Genomic DNA, 17,524 nt, shown 5'->3' on the forward strand with positions numbered 1-17,524 from the left:
GGGCCAATCTCCCCGCCCCGCTTTTAAAAAAATATTTTTTTATTGGCCTCAGAGAGGAAGGGAGAGGGAGAAAGAGATAGAAGCATCATTGATGAGAGAGAATCATTGCATGGCTGCCTCCTGCACACCCCCCACTGGGGATCGAGCCCGCAACCCAGGCGTGTGCCCTTAACTGGAATCAAACCCTGCACCCTTCAGTCCGCAGGCTGACACTCTATCCACTGACCCAAACCAGCTAAGGCCATTCTTCCCTTTTAATAGACTGACTTAATGTAGGGGATTATTTGCAATCCTGATACAGGTCCCAAAATATACTTGGGAAATTTTGACAAGACAGCTCTACAATTTATCTGGAAGAGAAATGTGGTTGATTCCCCCCAGGCCCTGCGCTATTGAAGAACAGGATCTGCTTCCTGCCCTCCAGGAAGAACTGACAGCAAACAAACACACACTTTCCCCCCAAAACCCTGTCCTGCTGAGGGTGGCCCATATTACAAACTGTTAGGGATTAAATCCAGGGGGACCTTGAATGAGAGCAGACATCTGGCTGATGTATGGACACGCAACAACTGTAAACCAAGGACCTAATGCCACGTTCTTGAGAATGTAAGGATTGAAGGAGTTCATAGGTAGAAGCCTGTGCCTGGGGAGAGAGAAACATAGATTTCTTGTTCCACTTGTTTATGAATTTATTGGTTGATCCTTTTTTTTTTTTAAATACATTTTATTGATATTTTACAGAGAGGAAGGGAGAGGGATAGAGAGCCAGAAACATCGATGAGAGAGAAACATCGATCAGCTGCCTCCTGCACACCTCCCACTGGGGATGTGCCCGCAACCAAGGTACATGCCCTTGACCGGAATCGAACCCGGGACCCCTCAGTCCGCAGGCCGACGCTCTATCCACTGAGCCAAACCGGTTTCGGCTCATTGGTTGATTCTTATATGTGCCCTGACCAGGGATTGAACCCACAACCTTGGTGTACCTGGAGGACACTAACCAACTGAGCTACCCGGCCAGGGTGGGATGAGTTTTGGCCAATGTCTACACTCAGGTACTCAACTTCCCAACAGGACAGAGCATTGATGTTAAGGTATCTTTAGATAAGAAGAAATCCATAAATTTGATATAATCAAATCCATCAACTTTCTCTCCAGAGATTGTGCTTGCTGTGTCTTGGTTATGAAAAATTTTCCCACACCAAAGTCTCAAGCCTTCTCTATTTGTCTCTGATCCTTCTAGGGTTACTTTTTTAAAAAAAAAAATATATTTTATTGATATTTTACAGAGAGGAAGGGAGAGGAATAGAGAGTCAGAAACATTGATCAGCTGCCTCCTGCACACCCCCACTGGGGATGTGCCCGCAACCAAGGTACGTGCCCTTGACGGGAATCGAACCCGGGACCCTTCAGTCCGCAGGCGGACGCTCTATCCACTGAGCCAAACCGGTTTCGGCTAGGGTTACTTTTTATATTGAACGTGAAGTAGAGATGTACTGTACTTTTATTTCTTTTTATCATGAGCTAGTTTTCCCAGCACCATTTGTCAGTGGTGAGACCTCCCCACATCCACCTCGTCGTCCCATACCTTCATCTTGGTTTCATTCCCATTTACTGGTGGCTGCCTTAGGAATGAGTGTGTGCCCTAGTTGGCCCATGAGAGATGAGGGGAACTATGGGAATCTTCCTCCCCAAAGGGACCTGCGTCTGGGCACCTCCTGCCGCCCATTGTGACGCGCGGGCTCCTGGTCCCCGAGACAGGCGGCAGCGGGCAGAGCGTGGGGAGCCATGGCCGAGACGCAGGAGCTGTTACTGCAGCTGCAGAAGGACAACCGCGACGGGCGCCTGAGGAAGCAGGAGCTGGAGGAGCTGGTGCGCGGGCTCGAGGCCGAGAGCGAGAGCCTCACGGGACGCCTGCAGGACCTGCGCGAGCGCGAGCGCAGGTGCGCGGCTCCAGTCCGCGTGGCGGGTGTGCGACCATCGGTCATACGGGCGGTAGCACTCGGGGCTTCGCAGAGCGTCCGGCCGACCCATCAGTTATTCTGCCCTGCCCGGCCCGAACCTCTGCTCTAGGCCGTCGGGACCGGGGCGTTCTACTCAGGGGACCCACAAAGGGGAGGGTGGAGTCTGGCGCACGGCGACCGGGACATGTTCTTCGTCGGCCCATTAACGGCTGGGTCCCCTGTGCCGTGAGAGCCGGAGCGTCCGCCGTCTCCAACGCCAGCACCGTCTCTTTTTCCTCTGCAGCTTGCAGCGGAGGCAAAGCCAGGCGGCGGGTGCCTTGGGAGGGGAGGCGCGCGAGGCAGCGCAGGAGCGTGCGGAGCGGGCGCGCGGACTGCTGGAGGCTGCGGAGCAGCGCAAACGGGATCTGGTGCGGACAGGGTCCTGGATGGGGCAGTGCCTACAGAAGGGCGGAGCCCTGATGGGGCGGTGCCCTTGGAGAGGACGGGCCGTGTGAGGGGCGGGGCCGTGGAGAGCGCAGGGAAGGCGGCGAGGGCAGGACTTCAGAGAGGCTCCCATCGCCTCCTCCATCTCCGCAGGAACAACATAATCGGCAGCTGCAGGAGCAGTGGGAAGAGCTGTCAAGTCAGGTACGTGCAGGAAATGCCGTTTCTTGCTTTCCCTGGAAGTCCCGCTCTAGTTCCCGCTGCCATTTCAGCCCCATCCCCGCCGCCCAGGATATTCCTCCCCCCACCCCAAGCCTGCAAGCCCCGCCCTCACAAAGCTCCACCCCTAGCTATTTTACTACGGAGGGGAACCACAGAGTCAGCAGCCCGAGGAGCAGCAACTCGAGACCCAACTGTTAGCGTTGCAGGTGCGGTGCGGCCCTGACGGCTGGCGCGGCGGCGTGGGCGGGGCCATGGCCACCTGGGAGCAGTTGGGGGCGGGGGGGAGTCCTGGGGACCAGGGACGCGGCCCTGAGGCGCGGCTGGATGCCGGGCGGCGGCTCCTGATATTCCTTGTATTCAATGGAAGAAACAATTGGAGTTATTGGAGGCCAAGCACGCGATGCAGGCGGAGGGCCTGCGGCAGGTGAGGGCGGAGTCGGGGTCTGAAGGGGAGGGTCGGCTTTGGGTGTGTGGGCGGAGGCTGGACTGGTGCAGGAAAGTGGAGAGGGGTGGGTGTATTCCCCACTCCCCCCTCCCCCAATCTAATCAAGGCTCCTCGAATCCCAGGGCGCACAGCGGACCGAGGAGGCGTGGGCCAGCTTCCAGGAGCAGAGCGGAGTCCTGCAGGTGCTCCCCCCTCTGCCCTAAGAGCCACCAGCCTGACTCCACCGCAGACTTCTCTCCTCCTCCCCCAGAGCGGCGGCGGCCCGCTTCCTGCCCCATCCCCACCTCCTGCCCCATCCCCACCTCCTGCCCCATCCCCACCTCCTGCCCCATCCCCACCTCCTGCCCCATCCCCACCTCCTGCCCCATCCCCACCTCCTGCCCCATCCCCACCTCCTGCCCCATCCCCACCTCCTGCCCCATCCCCACCTCCACCAATGCCACACCCAGTCCTGAGACCTCACTCCCCCCTCCCTCCAGGAGCTGCAGGGGAAGGTGATGGAGGCGGCGGCTGCGCTGGATGCCTCGCGAGGCAGCAAGGAACTGTAAGGGGTTAAGGCCTGTCGGGTGTGGCGGGGCGACTGTGGCCGGGGCATATCGCCCATCTCGACGCCTGTTCTGCAGCTACAACTCCCAGCCTCGCCGGGTGCAGGACTGCGCGGGGTCCCTCATGGAGGAGGTGGCCAAGGCCGAATGTGTGAGCTTGCATTCGGGCGGGGGTGGGCTGGAGACGGGCCCGCCCCCACTGGGATACCTACACCCACGGGGGCCCGCCTCCCCACGAGGGCCCGCCCCTGACGGGTCCGCTCCAATGGGGCTCCCTCTCACACCCGTGGGGCCCGCCTCCCACGAGGGCCCGCTTCTTGACGAACCCGCCCCACGGGGACCCCCACTCGCTTGTGCCCGCGATTCCCGCCCCTCTGTGAGATACCTCGCCGCTTCCCTGCGGCGGGTGTAGAGTTGGACGCCGCTCCTCTTTCCGCAGGAGAAGCGCCTATTCGGCGGTGCGGGCGGGATGGGCGTCAGGTGAGTCGCGGGGCGGGCGGCGGGAGCGCGGGGCTCGGGTCCGTTCCCCGGCAAGTACCCGGAGGGCCGCGGCCGGTTTGTCCGTCATGCGTCCGTCGGTCCGCAGGCTGTGGGCGCTGAGCGCGCTGCAGATGCTGCTGCTGCTCCCGCTCGGCTTCCTGGCGCTGCCGCTGCTCTACCTGGTGCTGGTCAACCCCGAGGCCCTCCGCCGCCTGCTCCCGCGCCTGGGCTCGGACACCACCTTCCGCCGCCTGCGCTACACGCTGTCGCCGCTGCTCGAGCTGCGCGTGCGCGGGCTGCTGCCCGCCTAGGACTAATCACGTCGGCCGTGGTCACCTCACCTGTCTCCCGTGTAGTTTTTGGGCGTCTGGGGGGAGCTCTGGGGGAGGCTCCTGGGGGTGGGTCGTGTGCTCCTCGGGCCCAGTGCCGGCTCTAGCATCTCGTCCTCTGGGTGGACCTTGCGGCTAGAGAGGCCGTTCCGGAGCCCCGCGGCACGGGGGCTCCCCGGGCCAGGGCCTCCAGCTTGGGCAGGGCGCCCCCTCTCGGCACTCGCTCCCAGGGGCTCCGGGCGGCCCCGCGGGAAGACCCTTTTCTAACGGCGCCGGCTGCTGCGCAGGAACCAGCAGGAAGTTGGTCTGTATCTTCTTACGAAACCCCCTCCCCCCGACGGCGGGACCGGGGAGGGAGCTGGCAGGTCGGTGTTTGGAGGTCTGTTTCCTCGACCCGCTGCGGGTGGGGGTTCGCATCCCCGGCGGCGTCCCTTTGCTGGTACCCTCTCCAGGTGGGTTCTCGAAGAGGCAGGGCAGCTGGACGGTCTTCCCTAGGGTCCGCTTCTGTGTCCTTGTTCGCCACTTCGGTCTTTTTGTTTAGGAAATGACCCTTCGTTTCATCTTGTCTGATACAAATACTACTCTTATTTTATTTATGGTTTTTCTTTGGTAGTGAAATTGTTCCGTGTATCTCCTTGTATGAACATACACATGTTCTTGCTATGGCCTTTAAACAATTGCTTTCTTGTTGATTTGTACTCCCTAGTTTTTTTTTTGTTTTTGTTTTTTGCTTAAATTTGTTTATGGAATTCCTGTGTATCAAATTTTCAAATTTTATCAAATTTAAGAATTGTGCAGGGTGTCCTAAAAAAATCCATTCTTGCCTGTAAGTCATAAAGACATTCTTATACTTGAAATATTTTAGTTGGGGTAAATATTTTGTTTTCCCATTCATACATCGGGACTCACTAGGGTTTATGTTGTGAGGATCTTGAGTTTTCATATACATTTTTGACTTGGCTTGTCAATCTGGGATTTTGATTACACTGAATTTAGAGATCAATTTGCAGAAATTGTGTCTTCCAATCCTCTAACACGATGTCGCTCCTTTTTTAAAAAAGCTTCCCCTCAGCAGTTTGTATTTTTTAGTGTAGAGATCTTATACGTTTTTACCTTTACCCCCAGGTATTTGATATTTTTGGATGCTATTAAAAAACGGTATAGATTTTTAAAAGTTCATCTTCCAACTGTTCATTGCTAGCATACAGCAATACAACTTTTTAAATATTTTTATTGATTTCAGAGAGGAGCCAAGAGAGAGAGAGAGAGAGAGAGAGAGAGAAAGAGAGAGAGAAACATCAGTGATGAGAATCATTGATTGGCTTCCTCCAGCATTCCCCCTACTGAGGATGGAGCCAGAAACACGGGCATGTGCCCTTGACTGGGAATTGAACCCGGGACCCTGCAGTCTGCAGGCCAACGCTCTATCCACTGAGTCAAACCAGCTGGGGCATAACTGACTTTTGTATATTCACTGTAATATTGCTGGACTTCCTTATCATTCTTTGGTCTTTTCTGAACATTCCTTGGGAATCTATAGTCAATTTTACTAGTATTGTCTGTGAAGCCAATAAAATTCTCTTTCCAATCTTAACTACTGCTGGCATTATTAATGCCCAGCACTCTGTACAATGCTGATTGGAATTGGTGGCAAGTACCGTTGTCTTGCTCCTGAAGGGGGAATGCCTTTAGTTTTTCATCATTTCATAAGTATTTCATCAAGATGTTAGCTGTTTTTTTAGATGACCATTGTCAGATTAAGGAAGGTTCCTCCTATTTTTAGTTGGCGGAGTTTTTATTATGAATCGGTATTGAATTTCGTCCAGTGTTTTTGGCACATATTGAAATGATCACATGGTGTGCCTTCTTTAGTTCGTTAATGTGAATAAAACTGATTACTTCTTGAATGTTAAGCTAACCTGGCGTTACTGGGATAAGGCCCCCTTGTCATGATGGTCCTTTTTATACATTGTGTTCACTTTGGTTAAAGATTTCTGCATCATCTATGTCCACGAAAGGGATACTGCTCTATAGTTTTATTTTCTTGTAATGTTCTTGTCTTGTTTTCATATCAGGGCTATGCTATCTTCATAAAAAATGAATTGGGAAGTGCTCTGTTTTCTGAGAGTATGTAACATTGGCATTATTTCTTCCTTAGATGTTTAGACCAATGATTTTCAACCTTTTTCATCTTATGGTACACACAAACTAATTACTAAAATTCTGTGGCACACCAAAAAATATCTTGTATTTTTTGTTGATAGGACAAAAAATAGGTGTAATTTTGATTCATTCACAGTGGATAGCTATTGTGTTTGGCTGTTGTCATTTTTTTGCAAAGGTTTTTAAAAAATTTTTTTTATTGATTTCAGGGAGGAAGGCAGAGGGAGAGAGCGATAGAAACATCAATGATGAGAGAGAATCCTTAATTGGCTGCCTCCTGCACGCCCCCCAGGGGGGATCAACTTGCAATCCGGCATATACCCTTGACCTGAATCAAACCTGGGACCTTTCAGTCCGCAGGCTGATGCTCTATCCACTGAGCCAAACCAGCCAGGGCGCAAAAGTTTTTTAAAATTTGATTTTTAGAGAGAGAGGAAGGGGGAGATAGAGAAACATCAGTGTGAGAGCTGAACATCCATTGGTGCCTCCTGCACACCCCCTAGCAGGGTTCCAGCCTAAACCACAGGCATGTGCCCTGACCAGGAATCTGTCTAAACAGCAACCTTTTGGTGCACAAGACAACACCCATCCAACTGTGCCACGCCCAAACAGCTGAGCTGCACTGGACAGAGCTGACTGGTTATTTTTTTATTTGACAATCTAAGGGAAAAGAGGTTAGTGCCCCTGACTAGTCAGATATTGTATGTTTTAAAAATTCTTGCAGCATACCGGTTGAAAATTGCTGGTTTAGACTCATTTTGGCTTTATGATGAAAATTATAGTTACATATTATATCAGATATAAGACATGAGATATTGTTATAATAATTATACCTTAATATTTATTTTTTCTTTAACACAGAAGATGGTATGAATTGTATTGTAAATCTCTTTCCAGGTGTGTGGCATGCCTTTCTTATATATAGTCCAAATTAACACCCTCTCCCCCTTTTTTTTAGTTCTGTTTAAGAGATTTTGTGGGTCCTGAGGTTAAGACATTCTTTTCTGTACTTTCTTCTAAAAGCCTTCCAAGTTTATCTTTAGCAGACAGCGCTACAGTCCACCTGGGAGTGATTATGTCAGATATATGAGGTAGTTGGTCAAGATTGTTTTTTTCTGCGCGGATATGTAGTTGACACAATACTATTATTGAGAAGTCCATTCCCCCCCCCCCCCCCCCCCCCCGCTGCCCTGCATGTTTCTGTTTGTGGTTAGGTTCCTGGCCTTCAGCTCTTTATTTACTCATCTTTCCTGGCACCAATAAGCAACATTGTCTTAACCATGTAGCTTCAGGATAAGTGTTGATATCTAGTTTTGCTCATCCTCAAGGTCAAAATAGCGGTATTTTGACCTCTGCAGTCCCATGGAAATTTTAGACTTGCCAATTCCACTGCACAACTTCCTGGGACTTTGATTGGCATTTGCAGTAAGACTACAGATCAGTATGGGGAGAACCAATATCTAAAGAGACCTTACTTTCTTGTAAATCCATGGATTTAGATTTTCTCCCCAGTATTATAAATAGCATTTCAAAAATTTCAAGGTATATAATTTGTCATATTGTCAAAATCTTGTACATAGCACTTGATTTTCTTTTAAGGCCAATTTTACAAGCTTCCTTTTTAAGTATTGTGGTTTGAAATAATTTCTATTTTATAATGTTTATCCTGCTTTTTCTATGCTCTTCCCCTCCCTTATCTTCTGGAAGTCACACCATACTTTATGGCATCCTTTCGACTTGAGTTTGGCTCATCTCTACTATCCTCCCCAAACACTACCTGAAAACATTTTAACTCTGATATCCCCTCAGTTCTGACATGTATTTTGTCTAGTATTTTGGTTCCACTCTTCTCAATGTTTAGGGTTCTTCCAGATATCTTGTTATTGATTCCTAGCTTGATTCCATGTGACCAGAGGGCGTACCCATGGTGATTCTGAGGCCTGTTCTGTGGCCCAGCATATAGCCTGTAATGGTGAACAGGCAGGCAGGCAGTGTGTTGTTGCTGCTGCTGGAGTAAGCTTTATAAATGCCCATCAGGTCAAGGTGGGTGATGCAGTTGTTCAGGCCTCCTGTGGTTCACTGACTTCCTTGCTAGTTCTATCAGTTGTGGAGAGTGGTGTTAAAACCCCCAATTCCGATGGATTTATTTCTCCCTTGAATTCTATCAAATTTTACTTCATAAACAGCCACACGAGTATGGATGGTAAATCTTTTTTTCCTCTATTTACTTTCACCTTAGGCCTGTATCTTTTTAAAAATATATTTTATTGATTTTTTACAGAGAGAAAGGGAGAGAGATAGTTAGAAACATCAATGAGAGAGAATCATCTATCAGCTGCCTCCTGCACACCTCCTACTGGGGATGTGCCCACAACCAAGGTACATGCCCTTGACGGGAATTGAACCTGGGCCCCTTCAGTCTGCAGGCCGACGCTCTATCCACTGAGCAAAACCGGTTAGGGTAGGCCTCTATATTTAAAGTGCATTGATTTCACATTTTTACCCATGTTTCTAATCTCACCTTTCCATTGGTATTGATATTTAACATAATGATGTAGTTGAAGTCTACTGATGCAGTTTCTCTGTTCCATCTGTTTTTCTTCTCTTCTTCCTTTCCTGATTCTTTTGAATTAATGTAATATTTTTAATTGAATTTACTCGGGTGATAATAAAGAGCTAATATGCTAATTAGACCGAACAGCCAAACGACCTCCTGGATGTTCTTCTGGACGACCTTCCGGATGAAGCCGGGGCAGCCGGGGCTGCGAGGGCCAAGCCCCTTGCACAGATTTCGTGCATCGGGCCTCTAGTTGGTTAATAAAATTCTATAGAATTCAATGTCCAATTCTATAGTACATCATCGGTGTATTGCACTGTATATTTACCATCAGTCAAATCTCCCGTCACTGTATATATTTGACCCCCTTAGCTACTACCTCTGCTTTTCCCTACCATTCTATTGTCTATGAGTTTGTTTTGTTCATTTGTTGCTTTCAGTTTTATATCACACATATAAGTGAAATCGTATGTTTCTTGACTTTTGTCTGACTTAAGTAATTTTTAAAATATATATTTTTTTATTGATTTCAGAGAGGGAGAGGTAGAGAGAGAAACATCAATGATGAGAGAGAATCATCAATTGGCTGCCTTCTGCATGCTCCCTATTGGGGATTGAGCCCACAACCCAGGCATGGGCCCTGATTGAACCAGAGAACTCTTGGTTCATGGGTCGACGCTCAACCACTGAGCCACTCTGGTCAGCTATTTAATGTAATATTTTATTTAAAATGTATTTATTGATTTCAGAGAGGAAGGGAGGAGAGATAGAAACATCAATGATGAGTGAGAATCATTGATCAGCTGCCTCCGGTACGCCCCCCACTGGGGATCAAGCCCGCAACCCAGGCATGTGCCCTTGGCCGGAATCAAACCTGGGACCCTTCAGTCCGCAGGCTGACGCTCTATCCACTGAGCCAAGCCGGCTAGGGCTAATGTAATATTTTTTAAAAGTTTCTTTTAACTTACATATTGGCTTCTTATTTGTATTTTTCACCAACTCTGGAATCCCACTAGAAGTTGATTGGAGCTTCTTATTCAACTTTTCTTTCTGCTTCATTTTTTGTAATTTCATTGTTTTATTGATTAGTTTGCTCTTCACCTATATCTCATCTGCTATTTAACCAATCACCTGCATTTTTAATTTGTGACTTATTTCTAGATGTTCTGTGTTTTTTGTTTTTTTTTTTTATTTGTCTCGGGTCTTTACTTCTTATCTGCTTAAACTAATTAGAGGGTCACAGTGAGTGGGAGTAGATGGCTGCTGCTAGGAGCTAGTGCCACAAAGGTTTTGGAGTTGCAGAAAGGAGCGCTTGAACATGAACAACAGGGAAGTAGGAAGAGACTTGAGCAAAGCAGGACACTGAGTGATGCCTGCACTGAGGAGCGATGTGGACAGGACCGCCAGGGGCCTCCACAGGAGCCCCGAGGGGAGACAGCTTTGGAGCCAGAGCGCAGTTAGGGAAAATGCAGTTCCTTTCGGTACACCTGCATGTGGTGAGTCACCTTTGGGTGGCAGCTCTAGCTGGGAGGGGCCCTGGAAGGCCTGTGGGTGCAGGCTCCACAGCTGGCTGGCCCTTACCTTGTTTCTGAGGAAACACTGTCCCACTCTCTTCCCTGCACATCCAGGAAGCACTTTTCAGCTGTATGTGCCCTTGGGACCAAACAATGAACCTGATACTCAATTCAAACAGCACTTCTGTTGGTGTTTATTTCCTTCACATTGGTTAAATAGGAAGTTGAATATAACTTTTTCATACACAAGAAAATACTTCATGTACCTATGAAATACGACAGGTAGGGAATGTGTTCAGTGCAAACAGTGTTCCACCCGTGCAGAGACAGTGCCATCGGTGATTGTCGTTTTGGTCTCACGCCACGTGGTCCACGCCAGAGGAAGGAGCGGTGGCCAGCTCTGCAGGGTGTACTTTGTCCTATAAAAATAACTCCATTGGATGAAATGAAGGGCTACTGGCTTTCACCCCCTTTGACCTTGCACGCGGTGGGGCAACGAACGGCTCACAGGGCTCCATGATTGCAAATGGCTTGGGTGGGGGGCCCGCAGCAGCTGGTGCTCCATCAGCATCTTCAGTAGGGGATGTCGTTCTGATAGTACTGGATCATGTCATAGGTCCGGCTCCTGGAAGGCCACGAGTTAAAGGAGGCTGTAAGGAGCCCTTGCCATTCTGGTGCCGAGCCCTCCATGTCGTTTCACCCTAACAGCTGCACTTCAGAGTCTCACCTGCTCCTCCCTGGACGTACACATGCAAAACTGCAGACCCTCTGGCCTCCTGCCAGCCCCTCCTGTGCCTGGGCCACCCCTTCCTCACCAGTAGCCATGGCCATGAGAGCCACGTTGTGCCCCCATCTCCTGCTTGGCCTCTGGAGGGCACCTCTCGCTCAGTGGGCCCAAAATGTGGCCTCAGGTGGATGGCCCTTCCTCAGCCAAATGCCTGCCCCCGGTCCCAGGGCCCAGGCACTGGACCCAGAGGTCCGTCTATAGGAGCTGCCCTGCACCTGTGCAGGTGCCACTCTAGACCTTTCCTGGTATGTGGTACCCAAAGGAGTGATACTGTGCTCAGCCACCTGCCTCATTTCACCAGCAAAACAAGTATCAGAAGTATTTCCTTGTATTGCCTTCCAAACCTCTCTTGCTGACACATGTCATTCCCCACCCCACCTGGAGCTACCTCCCGTTTCTCTGCTCCCTCGTCAGCAGGACCACATGGCGCTGCTCCTGTGCTGTCAGCCCAGCCAGTGCCCACCTCACCGTTCCATTCTTGTTAGGACCCACTGGGCACCAGTTCTCAGGTTCCAGCAGACTCTGCACCTCCTGGGCTCTGCCCAGAATCCTGACCCACCTCTTCTCACAGCTCCACTGTTTATCACGGCGATGCCTAAGTGGCCCATCCCCACCCTCCTCCCCCTGCTGCTGCTTCTCACCCGGTCCTGCTGGGCCTGCACACCTCCCACGAGGACCTTTTCAACCGTGGCTCCCTTGGCCTCACAGGCTCATCCTCAGGTGGGCATGGTTTTTGCCTTCAGGCCCTGCTGGGTGTTCCCCTCAGCACATCCAAGCCCCTCTCTACCAGCACCCTGTAACCCTGAGAGCTCACTTCAGGGTGTTCGGGACAGTCTCCCAGAACGAGCTTCCTTGTCCCCTGGCCCAGGTACAGTCCCCAACAGGTGCCCGGAGAGCACCGAGGTGTAGCGGGTGACGCAGGAGAGAGGGCAGGAGGGGATGACTCGCCTGTTACTGAGGAAGCAGCTCTGAATGACCTTCATGATGAAATTCGCAGCCTCTCGCTCGGTCATGTTGGGGCTGAACCTGTGCCTGGCAGAGAGGCTGTGTCAGGGCTGCTGTCGCCAAAGTCAGCCCTCGGGGCTGCCCTCCCCACAGGATGTGCTCTTGCCCAAGGCCTAACCTGAGCACTTCTAGGGATTGTTGGCACAGGGTCAGGCCCGGGCCATGTTCCCCCCTGAGGGCCAGGGCTGGCCTAACATGGGGACACTGTTCCCAGCTGGCCTAGAGGGCTGTTCCCTTCCCCAGCACCTCCTGGGCTAAGGGGCCCCGTGGCTGAGGGAGGACTAGCACGGGGCCACGCCCCTGCAGCCAGTGGTCTGGGATGGCACTGCATCCTTCTGGGTGTGTCCTCAGCGGTGGCTGGTGACAGTGCCTCGCCCCGGAACCCTGTCTGCTCTGGGGTTCCAAGGAGAGCACTCAGCTTCGATAAGAATCACATCTACCTCTCTCAAGAGGATCCCACCTTGGGGGAAAGTGCCCCCCCAAATGGCCTATGTGTCCACCCAGGACCTACTTCAAGAGCTTGATTGTCTGACCACGAAAGCAGGGCAGGCCTGTGTCCAACATGAGAGTGACCAGAGAGACGACTGCGTCCATGTAGGGCCTGGGGAGAGGCAGGGAGGGCGGTGGACAGAGGCCGGTGAGTGGGTTAGCCCTGCTCAGTCCTGTGGGCTGGCCATCCCCCCCAACCCCCCGCCACCTTTCACGTCTCTCCAGGGCAGGCTCTGCAGCCTCCATGGGGCTCACAGTCCCCAAGCAGACTGAGCAGCTGTGCTCTGGTCCCCCCGCCTGAGACCCCAGCCGTGGTTTCTGTGCCCCGGGGAGGCAGCGCGGCTGCAGCACGGGGTGCCCTGACTCTCCTATAGGGTGTGCGCACCAGGGGGTATGACGTAGGCTCTGCCAGACTCTGGGTTGGAGGCCAAGTGTCACCACACACGGCTACGGGGCCTTGGCCACATGACACTGAAACCAGGACAGTGAGTCTCGGCATGCAGCCTGGGTGGCAGGTGCTCAGGCTTGGGTGAGTGGGGTGCATAGTGGAGTGCCTTCCAGGCACTGACAAGTGGAGTCCAGCCCAGGAGGCTGTAGGACGTGGCTGCACTGATGTCTGGGGCAGGAGAAGACACTGGCACAGGTGGGCAGAGAGAGGCGACGGGAAAGCAAGGCCCTGGGCTACCAGGTGGCCTCCAGCGCCTCCCTGGCGCTTTTTGAACCTCAGTCCCTCCATCCATAAAGGGTCCTTTTCGGGTCTGGCTGTACTGGATGAGTGGCAGCCAGGACTGGTGCCAGGCTGTCCACACTCCTCCCCAGGGCTCACCGCACGGCCAGGTAGCCTCGGACACACATCTCCATGAACCACTTGAAAGGAGTGGCTTCCATCTTGCCTCCCATGATCATCACCATCTCATCTGTCAGCTTGATGTCCGGTTCCCAGCCAAGGTTGCCGCCTGGTGAGCTTTCAAACATGAAGCCAAAGTCTGCAAAACCCCAAGAAGCCATTTGTGATGGGATCAGATGCCAGGGAGACAGGTGGGTGTGCTTCAGCCAGGGCTGGGAGCCACCAGCTGCCCGTTCCCCAGGAGTGGCCACAGGTCATGTTTACTTAGGGGCGGAGAGGAGTGAGCAGAAGCGAGAGGCCAGCGCCTAGGCAGCATGAGCTTGGCTCTGGTTTCCAACCTCAGAGTTCTCCACGCCCCGTGGCCCCAGTTTCTACTCACCCCCAGTGCCCAACAGCTCAGCTCTCAAAACTGGACTTGAACCCTGACCCTCCCCAGCTGGGGGCGCCAGCACCCCTGCACCTCCCGTGCTCCAGGGGTGAAGGGAGAGGAGGAGGGAGGCGCGGGGCCGGCTGACCGATGTGGATGATGTGGCCCTTCTTGTCCAGCATGATGTTGCCGTTGTGCCTGTCCTTGATCTGCAGCAGGAACAGCAGGAGGCTGTAAGCGGCCATGCTGCGGATGAAGTTGTACCGCGCCTGTGTGAGAGAGCCTGGTGCTAACGGTGGCCCTGGGGGCTGTGCCTCCCGGCTCTGTGCCCAGGAGCTCGGTGCAGGGGCAGTAGGCCCTTCCCATGCCCATGAATTAGCTTTCTCCTGGGGAGTCCATTTCGAGGGTTTCTTAAATACCTAGGAAGGTTGCTGGGTGCCCTGGTTTTACCCCCAAATGTAGAAGGACTCAGACAAGCAGGGACAGGGGGAAGCAGGGTCACCCTGAGGGGCAGGGCGGAGCACACACAAGCCCAGTCTGGGAGCTGTCCTGCTGGTCACCTGCTGGAAGGCCAAGGTGGACTCGTCCCCATACTGGCGTGTGAAGTAGTCATACATGCCGAAGTCCGTCTGGCGGCCGAGCTGGTCCCGAGAGGTGCAGTCGGGGATGCACTCGATCACCCCACACTAGGGAGGAAGGCCAGGTGCCAGGCTGTGAGCTGACCGCCCTTGGCTAAGGCCTGACAGGCAGCTGGCTGGCTCCTGCAGGGAACTTACCCCGGGGGCGGTGGCCACTACTCGATAGGGGAAGACAAAGAGGTCCAGGCCGACCAGTTGGAAGATGTTTTTGAAGAGGTCGATGATCTGCAGAGCCAGCATGTCCTGGGAACCAAGGAGACACAGGGTAGGGGGCCAGCCTCCTCCAGCTCACATCACTCTTGGGGCCCCTGCCCACTGAGAGGGACGAAGGCTGCGGGGAGCAGAAAGCGAAGGGCCTGGCCTCACTGACCACCAGGCACTGGGCTGAGCCACACTGCCTGGTGGGGGTGAAAGTAAGAGGCACCCAACTTCAGGGCAGCTCCCTCTGGGCAGCCCGTGGGTGCAGAGCAGGAGGGTTCCCTGGAAGGGCCCCGGGTGGGAGAAGGCCCTGATTTACTCTGCAGCACCGGAACCCCACAGAACCAGACCTGCCTCTGTGCACGTAAGCTGACTGTGAGGCGCACCTCCCCAAGCCTGACCGGGGCCTGGCCCCTACCTGTCGGCAGTCATCTCCCACTTTGAAGATGGCCGCCTGCCAGGAGATCTTCTGGCCATCGGCCTCCTGTGTGCTGCCCTGGTCCTCGGCGTCTGAGCAGCACCGCAGACCTATGTGTGGTGGGTGAAGAGGCTGCCTGTTAGCCGAGGGCAGCGAGAGGCCCTCTGGAGGTGCCAGTGCACACCCTGCTCATGTGCCCAGAAGGAGCCTGGGAACCATGGGACTGTGAATGCAAAAACCCTGGGGCGTCGGTGAGAGCCCAGCAAACGTCTGGGGGCAGCCAGGGGAGTCATCGGGCCTGGGGGCTTTTCCTAGAAACGTTTACACTTAAACAGAACTGAGGACAGAGCTGCTTATTAGAAGTGAGGCTGCAGGTGTGCCTAGGATCAGTGGTGGGCACTGTGAGATGGGGCAGGGGAGTGTGTCTGTACCCTGGGGTGCCTGGGAGGACTTGGTGGCCAGGGTTGAGGTAAGGCCAAGGAACCCACATTTCTGCACTGGCTGGGGCCACACCCCCTGCGCTGCGTTGACTATCATCCCCTCCGAATTCAGGCCCACCAGAAACCACAGAATGGGACTTATTTGGAAAAAGGGTCTTTGCACATGTGAACGAGTGAAATGAGGCCACAATATCGTGGCCCCTTTATCAGAAGAGGGGAATTCAGGCACGGCCCACAGGGAGAAAGCCAGGTGAGGACAGGGCAGGGGTGCAGCTACCAGTGTGGTCACCTGCGTGGCAGCCTGAGCAGATGAGTGCGCCTCCCAAAGCCTTGGCCACTTGGTCTCAAGAAGCGATCTCTTGGACTGACTTTGGGGCTAACCTTTCGGGGTCTCTGTCACTGCACACGAGCTCTGTGCCATCCCCAAATAAGAGGCCACACTATGAATGGATGGACGACCATTCTCTCTCATGGGGTGCTGGTAACTAAACATGCTAAAGAAAGTGGCATTAGCTCGGCTGGTGTGGTTCAGTGTTCGCGTGGCAACCCATGCACCAAGAGGTCACCAGTTCAATTCCCTGTCAGAGCACAAGTCTGGGCTACCGGCTCGATCCCCAGTAGGGGGTGTGCAGGAGGTAGTCGATCGGTTTCTCTCTCTCCCCTTCTCCCTTCCTCTTAGGGGCGGCAATAAAAATATATTAACAACAAAAAATATTTTTTTAAGAAAGTGGCATTAGAAAGGGGAGATACTTAGATCCCAGAACACAGAAATTCTCCACTGACCTTCTTTTTCAAGTTCACTAACTCCACATCGTTTCACCTTAAATTTAGCCAGATACGGAGCTTTGGCCGCGCTGCAAGACAACAGAAAGAAGTGCACAGTGACACAGCCGATGGGAAGCCCAGGCAGGAGTGGCTGAGGGAGGCGGCCTTCACCTCTGCATGGGGGTCCCCGACTTGTAGTCAATGTCCAGCACGATGGCCTCAGGGTTGCTGGGCAGGTAGCAGCCTGCAGGGAGAGAGGACAAATCACAGGGCGCCCGTGTGAGACAACGGCAAGGACACAGCCCACTGCCACACAGAGCTCTCCGTGCAGAGTCCGCCCTGCAGACGGGCCGGCGCCCAGGGCCTCCAGTGCTCCTCTGTGCACTGATAACGCTTATTCCATGGCCACGAGAGGTCTGTCCTCCGGCTCTGTGCTCTCTCCGTCCTTCCTGATATCTAACAAAGGAGCCACCCCTTCCGGGAGACGCTTCTCCAAGAGGACGCCCTCAGCCCTCAGCCCGTCTTCTCCCTGTGCTGGCCACATGGCACGCTGGTTAAATACTCAGCTGACAGGCAGGGAATGCGTGCTGCCCAGTGCTGGCGCGGGGCCGCTCTCAGAGGACCCACGCAGGAGCTTTCTGCCCTGCTCTGCTCACCTCAGTTCTTGGACTCAGCCCACTAACAGTAGCTCCCCACTCTCAGCACACATGTCAAGTAGGAGGACAAGAGAAACCCTGTTCTTGGCCAGGAACTGGCAGTTGCCCTGGGGGAGTGTGCTCCCTGAGCCCGTGGGCGATGGGAGAGCTCCAGGAGGTGGGCTTCAAGGAGGGGCCCTGGAACAGGAAAGACTGGGTCTCCTGGGGAGCAAAGTGCGGCCTTGCTGTGGGCTGCAGATGGGCTGTACTACCAGAGGAAAGGGGGGCAAACC

The 17,524-nt window shown here is 53.4% G+C and overlaps 3 protein-coding genes across 4 annotated transcripts in view; 2 read left to right on the forward strand and 1 right to left on the reverse strand.

The window, feature by feature from the left end:
- LOC308238408 (coiled-coil domain-containing protein 74B-like) overlaps positions 1 to 17,524 on the forward strand; it is a 508,084-nt gene that overhangs the window by 219,394 nt on the left and 271,166 nt on the right. The gene's annotated exons all lie outside the window — the stretch shown is intronic.
- Positions 1,774 to 4,390, forward strand: TMEM191C (transmembrane protein 191C; the record flags this gene model as incomplete). Of its 2 annotated transcripts, XM_080650313.1 has the most annotated exons (10): positions 1,774 to 1,943; positions 2,248 to 2,371; positions 2,541 to 2,591; positions 2,738 to 2,815; positions 2,977 to 3,033; positions 3,177 to 3,236; positions 3,534 to 3,598; positions 3,678 to 3,750; positions 4,039 to 4,079; positions 4,186 to 4,390. In XM_080650313.1, the coding sequence occupies 10 exons, from the start codon at positions 1,789 to 1,791 to the stop codon at positions 4,388 to 4,390; spliced, it is 909 nt and encodes a 302-aa protein (XP_080506439.1). The 2 variants fall into 2 exon arrangements, with proteins under 2 accessions (XP_080506439.1, XP_080506440.1); XM_080650314.1 differs by lacking the exon at positions 2,738 to 2,815 and having other exon boundaries at positions 1,789 to 1,943.
- PI4KA (phosphatidylinositol 4-kinase alpha) overlaps positions 10,323 to 17,524 on the reverse strand; it is a 94,817-nt gene continuing 87,615 nt past the window's right edge. The window contains exons 46-55 of the mRNA XM_080650685.1: positions 16,768 to 16,840; positions 16,615 to 16,685; positions 15,392 to 15,501; positions 14,914 to 15,018; positions 14,698 to 14,823; positions 14,286 to 14,406; positions 13,750 to 13,909; positions 12,946 to 13,035; positions 12,378 to 12,461; positions 10,323 to 11,267 (exon numbers count right to left, since the gene is read on the reverse strand). Coding sequence (XP_080506811.1) covers positions 11,216 to 11,267; positions 12,378 to 12,461; positions 12,946 to 13,035; positions 13,750 to 13,909; positions 14,286 to 14,406; positions 14,698 to 14,823; positions 14,914 to 15,018; positions 15,392 to 15,501; positions 16,615 to 16,685; positions 16,768 to 16,840 — 992 coding nt within the window. The 3' untranslated portion in view covers positions 10,323 to 11,215. The remainder of the gene's footprint in view (positions 11,268 to 12,377; positions 12,462 to 12,945; positions 13,036 to 13,749; positions 13,910 to 14,285; positions 14,407 to 14,697; positions 14,824 to 14,913; positions 15,019 to 15,391; positions 15,502 to 16,614; positions 16,686 to 16,767; positions 16,841 to 17,524) is intronic.

The sequence above is a fragment of the Plecotus auritus genome (genome assembly GCF_963455305.1).
Source record: "Plecotus auritus genome assembly, chromosome: 13".
Classification (NCBI taxonomy): domain Eukaryota; kingdom Metazoa; phylum Chordata; class Mammalia; order Chiroptera; family Vespertilionidae; genus Plecotus; species Plecotus auritus.